The 11,281-nt window shown below is 38.6% G+C and overlaps 1 protein-coding gene and 1 long non-coding RNA gene across 5 annotated transcripts in view; one reads left to right on the top strand and one right to left on the bottom strand.

Moving 5' to 3' along the window:
* The window catches only part of LDB3 (LIM domain binding 3), a 117,921-nt gene that overhangs the window by 87,683 nt on the left and 18,957 nt on the right, over nt 1–11,281 (top strand). For 2 of the 4 annotated variants that reach the window (XM_026851798.1, XM_026851797.1), the window contains 3 exons: nt 2,577–2,741; nt 4,389–4,496; nt 9,075–9,122. The exons of the other annotated variants lie outside the window; for them this stretch is intronic. In XM_026851798.1, coding sequence (XP_026707599.1) covers nt 2,577–2,741; nt 4,389–4,496; nt 9,075–9,122 — 321 coding nt within the window. The remainder of the gene's footprint in view (nt 1–2,576; nt 2,742–4,388; nt 4,497–9,074; nt 9,123–11,281) is intronic. 4 annotated transcript variants of the gene reach the window in all.
* Nucleotides 9,864–11,281, bottom strand: part of LOC113481843 — a 29,827-nt gene continuing 28,409 nt past the window's right edge. Inside the window, exon 4 of the long non-coding RNA XR_003398734.1 lies at nt 9,864–10,836. This is a non-coding gene — a long non-coding RNA (uncharacterized LOC113481843). The remainder of the gene's footprint in view (nt 10,837–11,281) is intronic.

Here is an 11,281-nt window from a genome sequence, read left to right as displayed (position 1 = left end):
AGTTCCATTTTTATGTGCAGTATACTTTCAGTCCTTTTCTATTTGCCAAATCAAAGATATGCAAGTCCTAATGTGACGATTCCAGTACCCACTATTGCACAAGGGGAAAAAAATCCTGTGAGTATTAAAACCGGATAACAGACTAGCCCTGATCCATAGCTGTGAGATATCGTGTAGCGGTACCCTGCTGCACAGGCTGTGTGATTGGTTCTGTATTAACGAAGTGGAAGAACTTACATCATAATGCAAATGCACCAAGGTGGAAGAACTGATCTGAATTTAAAATGCATATTGGGATGGACAAGCTTTTGCAAGACTTTTGGTGTAATGATTTGAAAGCAAGAATTGCGATCAGGATGAGTATTTTCAGGAGGTTATTTCTTATGCATATAACTGCAGGTGAAACTCATAATGGAGAAAATACTGATTTTCTGGGTTTGTCGTGGGTTGCATTCAGCTTTGAAATTGGCGGGTGAAACAATCACGCTTCCATTTCAGCTAATCAAATGGTAAAATACTCAGCTGAAGTAAGACATCACAATTTAGATTACTAAACCATACCAGAAGCCAGAGAAGAGGAGGAGGAGGAGGAGGACAGGGGAAAGGGGACAGTCCCTCGAAGAGCAGGTGGTATCACCAGTTCGGAGGTGCCAAGCACTCGTTCTAGGACCTGAGGAGTATAACTTGTTGAATCAGTGCTTTGAGAGAAGCAAAAAAATATATTAGATAGAATGGCTGAAAAACACAGAAAATATTTGCACAAGGGCAGGTTCGCATAGGAAAAAAAAAGCTGAGAGAATGAATGTTTGAGGGGTAAGGTTTTTCTGAAAAAGGCACGGTACTGTAAGCTTCCTTTTGTTCTTTGATACTGTGCTCTGGAAAGAATATTTAGGGCGTTCTCTGAACATGGCACAAGAGCATCGCTGAATTCCACCTGTAAGAACGCAGAGATGTGGCAATACACTTAGGAGTTAGGTCAAAAGAAGTAAAAATATATCCATTATATTCTTACACCGCTGCTCGTGGACAAGACACCCATGTCATGTACACTAATGCCCTGATTTAAAAAAAAAAAAGGTTAACTACTAAAGAAAACAAATCAACGATAATATGGCATCAAGAAAAATGTCCTTTGTGCCTGGGGGACATATGCTTATATGATCACTAAAGTTTGTGCCCCAAAATAGAATAATAATCTGAAAAATCAATTTGCAATTAATTATTTTTCAGTGGCTTATTTTTTTCTGTGGAGAAGAATTAATAAAATCCACGGGAAAATCTGCCTGAACACAAAATTCCACTTTTGTCTTTTCTTGTTTCTTCTCCCCCTGTCTCATTTCATTTTAAATAACCCAATGATTTTTCTTATGTTTATTGACAAGTGAATAACGAATGTACGTATTTTCCTTTTGTTGATATTAATTGAAACAGTCATCAAAGAACTCAAATCTTGTAAGTCCACTTAATGATTTTTCTTATTTTTTTTTCATTCGATGTAAGAGCTGGTAGAAGACAATAAACTGAACCTCCCAAAAGATTGGTTCATGTCGCAGCAGTGGATGGCTTTGACTAAATTATCTTGCAAAGCTGATCAATAACTTTGCCCATATGTCTGTCTGTAAGAGATGAGGAACACTTGCCAAGTCTGAGTGAGGCTGCAAGGCTGAAATACTGGGTGCTCTGCTAGCAGGTGATGAAAGACACCAATAGTTCAGTAGGTTACTAAAATGAACACAAGACAGGAGGTTAGATTTCTGTTATTATTAATTTCAATTAATTTATTTTGCAATCAGCTAAAAGAGAAAATGAATTAAACACTTCTCTGCTCCATGTTATCTCTGCCATGATGGCACAAGAGGGCCACAAGGATAACTTGTGCTCATCACCCAAGTGGTTGTAAAACTGGTGTAGTAAAACGTTATGCTACATTTTCCCCTTGCATTCTGGATACTGTTCTGTGTGTAAAAAAACATCTTATTTTTTGATGGGTTGGCCAGTGTAAGTAAGGTGAACTTGGGTCAGAAAAGAATGGACTCCTTTTGAACACCTTCCCACTACCTGTACTGCACAAAACTGATGAAGCCCAACACAAACTGTGCTGCCAGGATTTCTAGACTATCAGAACTTGCAGGAAAGCTGCTGATAGAGGACTCTAATATCCTTTAAATTGTTTTTCTTTATCTAATTACAAAGTTTACTCCTAACATAAACTTCAGCTCCAGGAGCAAATATTGAGTGAAATTTATCCAAGCTCAAAGAGTTTGTGACAGGCTCTTTGGAGCCATTTAAGTCCTGCCTGCCAGGGTTCCTACCACTGGCTTCAGCGGGAGCAGGACTTAAGTGCTGTGTAACACCTGGGATAAATTTCAGTCCCACAGGACCAGAACTGCATTACCTGCCCGTATGAAAAGGCATAACGAATGTCTTTTTTAATTCGCATAATTGTGCTTTTCCCTCAGTAACAGCCTGCTACTATGTTTGCAACTCAGGTTCAAACATAGTAGATTTTATGCTCTACATTTAAATACGTACCTTCTTAAGATGCTTCTTGTTTTATTTAATTTAACTCTAATTAGTACCCCTGTCGAGCATGCTCCAGTGTCTACCAGTTCTGCCTCTGCTCCTGCACCACACGCTTCAGCACATCAGCCTGCTACTGCTGCTCAGAGTACAGCCAGCCTGATGACACCACCAGCAACCACCTCAGTAGTGCAAGAGTCTTTCTCCTCCTCCTTCCAAAGGTAACGCTTCCTTGCTTCCTCCTTTCCCAAACTCACCCCTGCGTGGCTCTGGAAACGCTGCATACACATTCTGAACTTGAGAATGTAGTATGGAAAAGCTGTAACCTATTTGATATGCTTTTATGTATTTTGTGTTTTCTTATTTTTAAGTACGTTGTTCATGTTGGCAAAGAATTTGCAAAATAAAACTGCCCCCCAAAGTGTATCTTTAAGTCTACAATACAGCTCATGTTTTCAGAGAGCAAATCTAGGGCTGAAACTAGAAATGGTTTTTCACCACTTGTAGTAAAACCAAAACAACTCCTCGCTATAGTTACAGTGCTTGAATGAAGGTTATTTTTATAGTGTTTCTGCAGCATGACGTGAAACGGAGAGTTAGAAAATGTCATTTACTCATGTGATTGAGCTACCAGATCATAGCAGGTGTCAGTAAAACGTGGTGGACAATGAGCAATATTTCAGTAAACCCACACGTTCGATGACTGACCTGCTCTGTAAGGCATTAGGTCAATTCATTCCTATCAGATTTATCTACTTTCTTTTCTGCAGTGAGTTTTAGCTGTAGGGCTGCCGTGAGTTTCAAGGAGGGATGCATTCACCGCACTTGCACTACAGTAGGAGTGACAGTTGTACGTTAAAAGCTCTCAGTCAGCTGGGAAGAAAAGGCGTGGGATTTATTCTGCTGTCACGTTATAGTAATTTTGGAGATGGTAAGAGTGAATTCCATTGGTGCATATTACTCTTTCATCTTTGTTTTTTTGCTACATGAATATTCCTAAAAGATGTATATTTTAACATGTTTTAAAATTTCAAGGAAAACCACACTTCCAGTAACATAAACTACTTTAAATAATTGAGACCTAAGATATAGTCTGTCATATCTTAGTTTTGTGTAAATGGAATTGGAAATGTTCTTAGCTCTACTATTTCTTTAATTTCTGCTCCCTGACTTACATTATTTATGTATACCAACTGTTTAGTTTCTCACTTTAGTCAGTTTTTACCTAACCGTGACCTACCGGGCTCCGGTGCTTTTATTTCAGTGCAAGAAAATCAATCATCCAGCCAGCAAAGAAGTTTGAATAAGGTATTATTCTGTAATTCAGAACTGTGCTGTAAGGCACTTTCACATGAAATAATGATACAGTCTGAATAATTTTTGTCCCTCAGTTGAAATCATGACATGAAGAAAATGGATTATCTAATATATGCTTCAAAAATAAATGCCTCTACTAAACTAATCATGCCAATGACTTGTGTGTGTGTGGAAGAATCTTTTGTCTGATACTGCTTGCATATTAAAAATGTAGCTTCAATTCAGACTCAAACATCTTCAGATCTTGCAGATAAAACCATGTATCATTGGCAAAAGTCCTGTCCTGAAATATTGTCTTTCTTAGTTATCAATAGACTGGTTTTTATATAAGATATTTATATAATGTGTGCGTTTTGCCTTGTGTTCTGTAGGAATGTGCTTGACTGTGCTATTCTGTAAGTCTGCAGATATGCTACAGAAAACCTGTTTCTGGTAACTATGCAGCAGCCCTCCTGTATCTGAACTCCGACAAAGCTTGGTTCTGATCACTACTGTTGTCCCTGTTATATTATTTTGTACATGCTTTCATGCTTTTACTGTGTCTTCTGCAGAGTGCTTGCAGCCCCCAGCTCTCTTTCACAGCCTAAGCCTTTCCATGGGCCCAAGAACATGTCATTAGCAGCTTCCACTATTTCATCTGCTCTCTCATCTCAGTCTAGGTACATCTGTAAAGCTCTCTTCTTTTTCTTTTAACTGTATGTGGTTTTATTCTGTGTTACTGTCTGAAATTTAAGGTTTTTAGCTTCTTAAGCAATTGACTTAGAAACTATTGAGAAGTATGATGTGTTCAAAGGAACAGCCTTCGTGCTTGTCTTTCACTTCTAGGAAGCACTTTAGTTAGGATATGGGACCAAAAAGATCCTTTTGGAACAAAGGTATTCAGTTGTTTGGTTTGTGCTGGTTTTGCCATCCTAAAATGAAAATATTTATCTAGTGACCCTGGGTGAGAATGACAGACTTTTTCCAAACCCCCCCCCCCCTCATTGGTGAAAATACAGGATCACAGGAATCAGAGACTTTCTTTTATTATGCTCTTAACCATGACTAATGAAAGACCACTGATAGGGAAAGGTAGCATCTGTCACTCAAAAGGGAGAGTGCTGCTGTACTGCCTCACTGCTAACACTTCGCCAAGACTAACAGAGGAGAAAGCAGCAGATCTTGAGTCATTATTTGAACACAGTCTGCAGAAATAATGAACTGGATCAGCAATACGCTTGAGATTATAATTATCGATGTCTCTCTTCTCGTGATACAAAAAGGTGGTTAGGAATCACCCAAAGGTGATGTTTGAAATGAACAAAGCACACAAGTTAATGATCTTTCTCAAGAGTATCACAGAAAACAGCAGTTAAGTGCTGTGCATAGATACCTACTTGAAAGCGTTTTGGTTGGCTTCACAGAAATGAAACGGCCACAGAACAGATCAGAAGAGTTCTGAGGTTTAGGATGTAAACATGGATGTTTGCAGCCATGGGAATTGTATGGAGTGGATCAAACATAAGTAATAAAATTATCAGTAACTGCTGATGTAATTCTAATTCAATTTATTTGAGTGAAAATACACTTAATCATAAATTTAGCTCAAGGAAAGTATGAAGTTGGTGAATATCATCGGCATGTTACCAAGAGTAGAAGGTAAGAACAGATGCAAGGCTGTTTACTGCCACTGACATCTAGTTTTGTGTATGAATTTCAAAATTCCAAAGTGATGAGTTATTTCAGCAATTCATTATTGTGGGTATCCGTCATAAATTACCGTAAGAGGACCGGATAATGAAAGACTCATTTCATGAACAATTTTGGAGGAATGCAGGAAGATAAAATTACAGATGCATTGCATATATAATTAAGACTCCTTTGGTAAAATCTTAATCAGATTTATTTTATTGCCCCTCCAAGATAAGAAAGGCATTTTTAAACTTGAGTAAAAATCCTCATTGACAATTTCTGAGTATCTTTAATAGGAGGGTGTAAGGGGAGGGCTAAAGGACACATCAGACTTCAAAAATGTCAAAACTACAGTTTCCAGTTTTTAAAAATGGCTTTATTTCAGGATTAAAATTTCCTTTGGATTTTGTTTTTATTATTCTGTGAAGCTGTCTGACTAGGTGAAGTCAGACATATTTTTGAACACTGAGAATGCTGCTAGTCAGGGGGGCCATACTAAAATTGTACGACTGAGTTATAAGATTACTCAGAGTAATCGACAAAGTTCAGAAACCCTTATGAATCTGTGAATCATAACGTCATGAGCTTTTAGATCAGAGCTATACAAGTGGTAGATCTCTAGAAACCTTTCAGAGACAGTTCATCGTAACAGAAAATCCTTAAAATGCATCTGCCGAACAGGCAGAAGGCAGGTTTCCACAAAACGGTTAATGCATGCACGCTCCTTTTAACTGAAGGCTCTTCATTTAAGAAGCTCAGAATTCATTTGTATTAATCACAGAACTATGGAGAGACCTTCCACATCCCAGAATAGGCACTCTTCACATTGAAGTATGATAGCTATGATGGCCAGAACAGTTCCTTGGAACAGATTGACAGCTGCTGGCATAGCTTTTGGTGCAAGAATTAGACGCAGTTGTTTTTTTGTTATATTTTGGGATAAATCTCCTCCTCCATAAGAGCTGCATCTTCATTGCTGTCTTGGAAATGGCAGTTAAGCAACAATGATGTATGATTGACACATAAACAGCTAATAAATTAGCATAAAGATAGCCATTATTTGCTGACACTACTTGCATGGCTATTTTGGAGCTAATATAATATTTCTTGATCGAGCTTTTATCCTTTTCACTTTAGTTTCACATTCCTTTAACAGGGAGAAGGGAAGCAGCGTGAGGCCTTGAAACTATAAACTCATTTGTAGTTATGTAGCAGTATGGACTAACCGGTATGAATCATAATTTTAATGGGTAATGAGGATAAAAAGATCACCTTGAGTTATTAAAATTTACTTCCAATTCAAACGTCTTTTATCTCCTGCGTTAGATTGGCAGGGACGATCTTAGCCTTTCCTGCCCCTTTGAGAGGAAGCACTTGTCTGTGCCTCTCCATTCCCCAGGGGGTTTGTGACACCACGGCGTAACACCCTGCACAACCTGCTCCGACCCCAGACCTGCCCTTGCTTTGAGCAGGAGGTCAGATGAGAGACCTTCTGAGGTGTCTTCCGACCTGAGAGATTCTGTGAGTCTGTGAAAAACAACCGTCCCTTTCGGAAAGCAAGGCTTTAATCAGACTACTGAAACCCAGGGCTCGTACCTGGCAGGTATTTCAGTCAGAGATCTATCAGAGATACAAGATCACAGGTCTCATGCTGACATGCGCTTCAAGCCGTTCTCAGCAGGCAGATGTTATTGTCTTAGCTAATACCTCTCTTGGACGTTCAGTAACTCAGCAAGCCTTGGGACATAAAGGCAAATCAGAAACTTGTAGGACCTGTGAAAAATTGCTTCCCTGATAATCAGATACAAGAAGCAGGCTCAGGTTGGTTGGTTGGTTTTGGAGGGCTGTGTTCAGCTGAAATAGGTTCTTTATCTTTGTGCACTACTTCCATGGGGTTTTTTTTAAAACTCTCATGTATTATAGCTAGTGTATTCAAACACGAAGGACTGAAACTGGCTTCTAAATTAATTTATAATTCAAATTTTTGAGCAGCTGATAGTTTTCATTTAGAAATCTAGCACGCCAAAATACAGACTTAAAAATCCTGTTTCAGCTTGACATATATCATTGGAGCATCGCAGCATTTACTGTCATTTTAGTTCAAAGCAAAATATGGATGACCTCAGTTACAACAGTATCCCCATCCTGTAAAACATGCTCAGGTAGAATGAGGCTGAGATTTTACCACTGTTGTTCCTGTGTTTGGGTTTTTTTTTTTCCTTCTAGATACCTTAAAAAGGTCCACCAAGGAAATGCTGGCAGATTTCTTGATCAGTGTCCTTAACTATTTAAATCTGATTTTAAACTTGGTAGATCCGGTTCTACAGTGATTTTTCTTTTGTGAGCAAGGTCGTAGGCATAACACCTAACATGAGTAAAATCTTTATATAATGTTCCTAAAGAGGAGTGTTTGAAGTACATCATTAATCCTTAACTGATTGTCTTACTCTTTACTTTTAAACCTGCAATGTTATCTTACTTTTTCACTTATGATCTTACTTACAAAGAAGAAAGCCTAGCAGGAGTGTTTTAAATAAGCTACTAATCTTTTTGTGCAATTGGTTATTCCACCTGGAGGGTAAAAGCAGGGCAAGAAGTGAGACAGCACTCTGGGAACACAGGAACTAGAGAAACGCTGGAGAGTTCGTTACCATCGCGGTTCTAAAAGGAAGGTGTAGCTTCTGTGATCCGAGGGTATTAATCTAAGCACTGTGTCTGTGGTAAAGGGAAGAAAAACTCTGCTTCAGAAGCTAGGAAAATAACTGGCATGTGATATGTTCCTGGTGATTGTGGCAAATGTGGGCTGTGGGTGATGCCCTGTAGCCCTGCACGGCTCTGCACGTAGGCAGGAGCTGTGTTCATTCTGAATCTTCTCGTTTCTTAGATCACATATTGTGCAGGCTTTTAAGTACTTGCTGTATTTACATAAATGAATCATTTATGTAAATACAAAAAGTATTGTACTTTCTGTATTTACTGTTTCCCCAAGAAAAAAAAAAAGGTACCTGTTTACCCAAGCCTCTGGTACTGCAAGGAAGAAGTTGAACATGATGGCTTCATGTTGTTGCTTCAACTACTTCCAGCCAGCCCTCTCTGTGGCTGGTCCTAGTTACCTCATAAACTAGCAAACCTAAGCTGATCTTTGGACTTGGGGTCACTCAAGATTTGTTTTTAAGATGTGATAAACCTTAAGCTTGTGACACTGACACAAAACCCCTCAAACGTATTTTTCTGTGCTAATACAAATAAATGGTGAATGTCAAACAGTCCCGTGGTTGAATTAGAATTCCACAACTAAACAGTGAGCAAAACTGGTTGAGAGTGACTTTTGGAGCAGTAGACTCAGCTCATTTATTTAGGCTACCGTTATTCAGGTGCCATTATGATTCCTGGCTTAAATAAGCAAAATGTAATGTAATACTGATCTTCTATGATTGAAAATGCGAGTATGTTGTTTACGTTAGCACTTAAAAGCACCTCTTATTCTTAATGAAATTCACTGTAGGACAAGATATCCCACTTTTCTTGGCATATTTTTTTCAAATACAACTTTTGTCTCATTTTAGTTTCAACCGGCATTCTTCCACCTCCATCAGCTACCAGGCAAAGAAGAGGTATAAAAACGTTTTGTGCAGCTACTCTACCTTAAAAGCACTTAACAAAAGTTTCTTGCTGCTAATAGGCATCTAGTGAAGCGTTAACATAAAAGTGATCTGCTTAGAAATATTTACTCTGTCTTTTTCTGACAACTAATAGTTTTCAGAGCCAGTATTTAATTCGCTGCCTATCACGTGCCAGTGGCTGCTACAGATAAATTCAGTGAAGGTGCTTCCACTGCTTTTTGAGATGCTGTTGCTTCCTGTTCTGTTAAAGCACCTTTGATCCTTAGAATATATTTTTTTTATTTATTTCTTTCTTTCTCACTTTTTCTTTCTCTTTTTTCCCTTTTTCTTTCTTTTAATCTCATGCTATTTCTTCAGCAGAAATTCTGATAAATCTTTTTAACTTCACTAAAACCCCTACTGATGTAGTGTAACACTTAATTTCTCTTTGACAAGCCTTTTTATCTTCCTTACTCTATTTAATATACATCATACACTTGTAAAAGGGTTCAGTAGTTGACTTCTTTTAATTATGCAATGATCTTGGTACTCTGCATACATTTTGCGTGTGTCGTTTTTTTATTTTTTCACTTCCCTGAACATACAAGGAAATCTAGTGCCCTGGTTTTACCATGCTATTAACTTTGGGAAACACTTGAATTTTGAATAAACGTTTTTCTTCGTGACAGCCTAAGTATTGCTGTCCGGCTCAAAACTTCTTTATGTATTTGGTGCATTAAGAGAGCTTCAGATGAGTCTTTCTACCAATGGACCTGCACATCTGGGAGCAGACTTTCCTGAGTGTGTGCCATTTTCAGATTGAGATTGTATGACACATGATTTAAAATCTTTTAATCCACATTTTAAATGTTGATCGTTGATCTTGTAAAGGTAAGTCTGTTTTACCGGTTTTCTTGAATAGTAGATTTGAAAGCAAGGAAAAATCTTTTGATAGTGTGTGTCTAGCTGAAGGCATTTTGAAAGCCGTCTGTGAAGCCAGTGTACATGAAAAAACAAAACCCGCAGCCGTGCTGTTTGTGCTACGGTAGGAGCAGTGACCGCCAGCGCAGTGGGTTCTGACGCGCTACCGATGAGGAGGTATCAGCAGGAAATAGAGGGTAAGAATGGAAAGTAAGAAGTCTTACCGTGCTTAGAACAGCTTGGGCAGTTACAAAAGCACAGCCCAGTTCACACCAGAATTTACAGTGACTTGTATTCACTGTAATCCCACTAAAATAGTTTTATCTTGGAGAGCCCTGTTCACTCGTGGTATAGTGAACCCAAATCCAGCCCCAGGCCTAGAGCAGGTACAGAAATAATTAGCTGTGGTCATTGTAGCAACGGCTACGTCCCTAGGTCTGATGAATAGACAAAATAAGTTAGCCTGAGGCAGACTGGATCTATAGTACAAGCGCTGTCAGAGTAGCAAAAAGCTGTGTTGCGAGGATAGGTTTATTTTGTTCAAAATTAAAAATCAGAAGTCGGAATGTTTTTATCTGTAGTGGAAGGAATTTGCTGGGCTTGCGATATGTAAAAATGACAACGTTTTCTCTCCAGATGACATCTATTTCTGCTGTTAAAGTCAGGATGGACCAATGGTCTGACAAAGCTGGATGCTTCTTTTCTTATGCTGGCAAATGTTTTCCTATAGGCAAAGCCACTATTGAAATAACTCCCCAGCTGTCAGCACGTATAGATAGGGGTCTGGTTGGTGCAGATAGTCACACTGAAGGGATAAAGAACGTAACAGGCAAACAGCAGAGGCACATATATCGGTGTGTTACTGTAATCAAACTGAGAATCGCCATCTGAACCGTAAAATAGAAACTATTTCTTATTGATGGTTTGGAATCCTGAGCAAATGTTTTTAATCTAGGAATGCAGAAAGTGCATCACAGTATTGCGTGTCACGTGCTTTTGGGTTAGCTGAATCTGACATTAGAAAAATTAACATAAATTGTCCTTTCAGTCTAAATAGGGAGAAGAGTTAATTTCAGAAATTTTTTTTTAAAGGTCACTACAATCTTTTTGAAAAAGTACAGTGCTTATAAACAGTAGTTAGTATTTGTACTAGTAGTGATTGTGCTGAGCCAGTATCTTTATAAGTCATTGAGATATCCCTCGTTGATTTATCTTAGACAAGCACAGGCCTGCTTGTCTGTAGAGGAACA

This window comes from Athene cunicularia, assembly GCF_003259725.1.
Source record: "Athene cunicularia isolate RWA chromosome 6 unlocalized genomic scaffold, athCun1 chr6_part2, whole genome shotgun sequence".
NCBI classification, from domain to species: Eukaryota; Metazoa; Chordata; class Aves; order Strigiformes; family Strigidae; genus Athene; species Athene cunicularia.
Note: the sequence above shows the minus strand (reverse complement) of the source record. Positions and strands in the feature narration are given on the sequence as shown.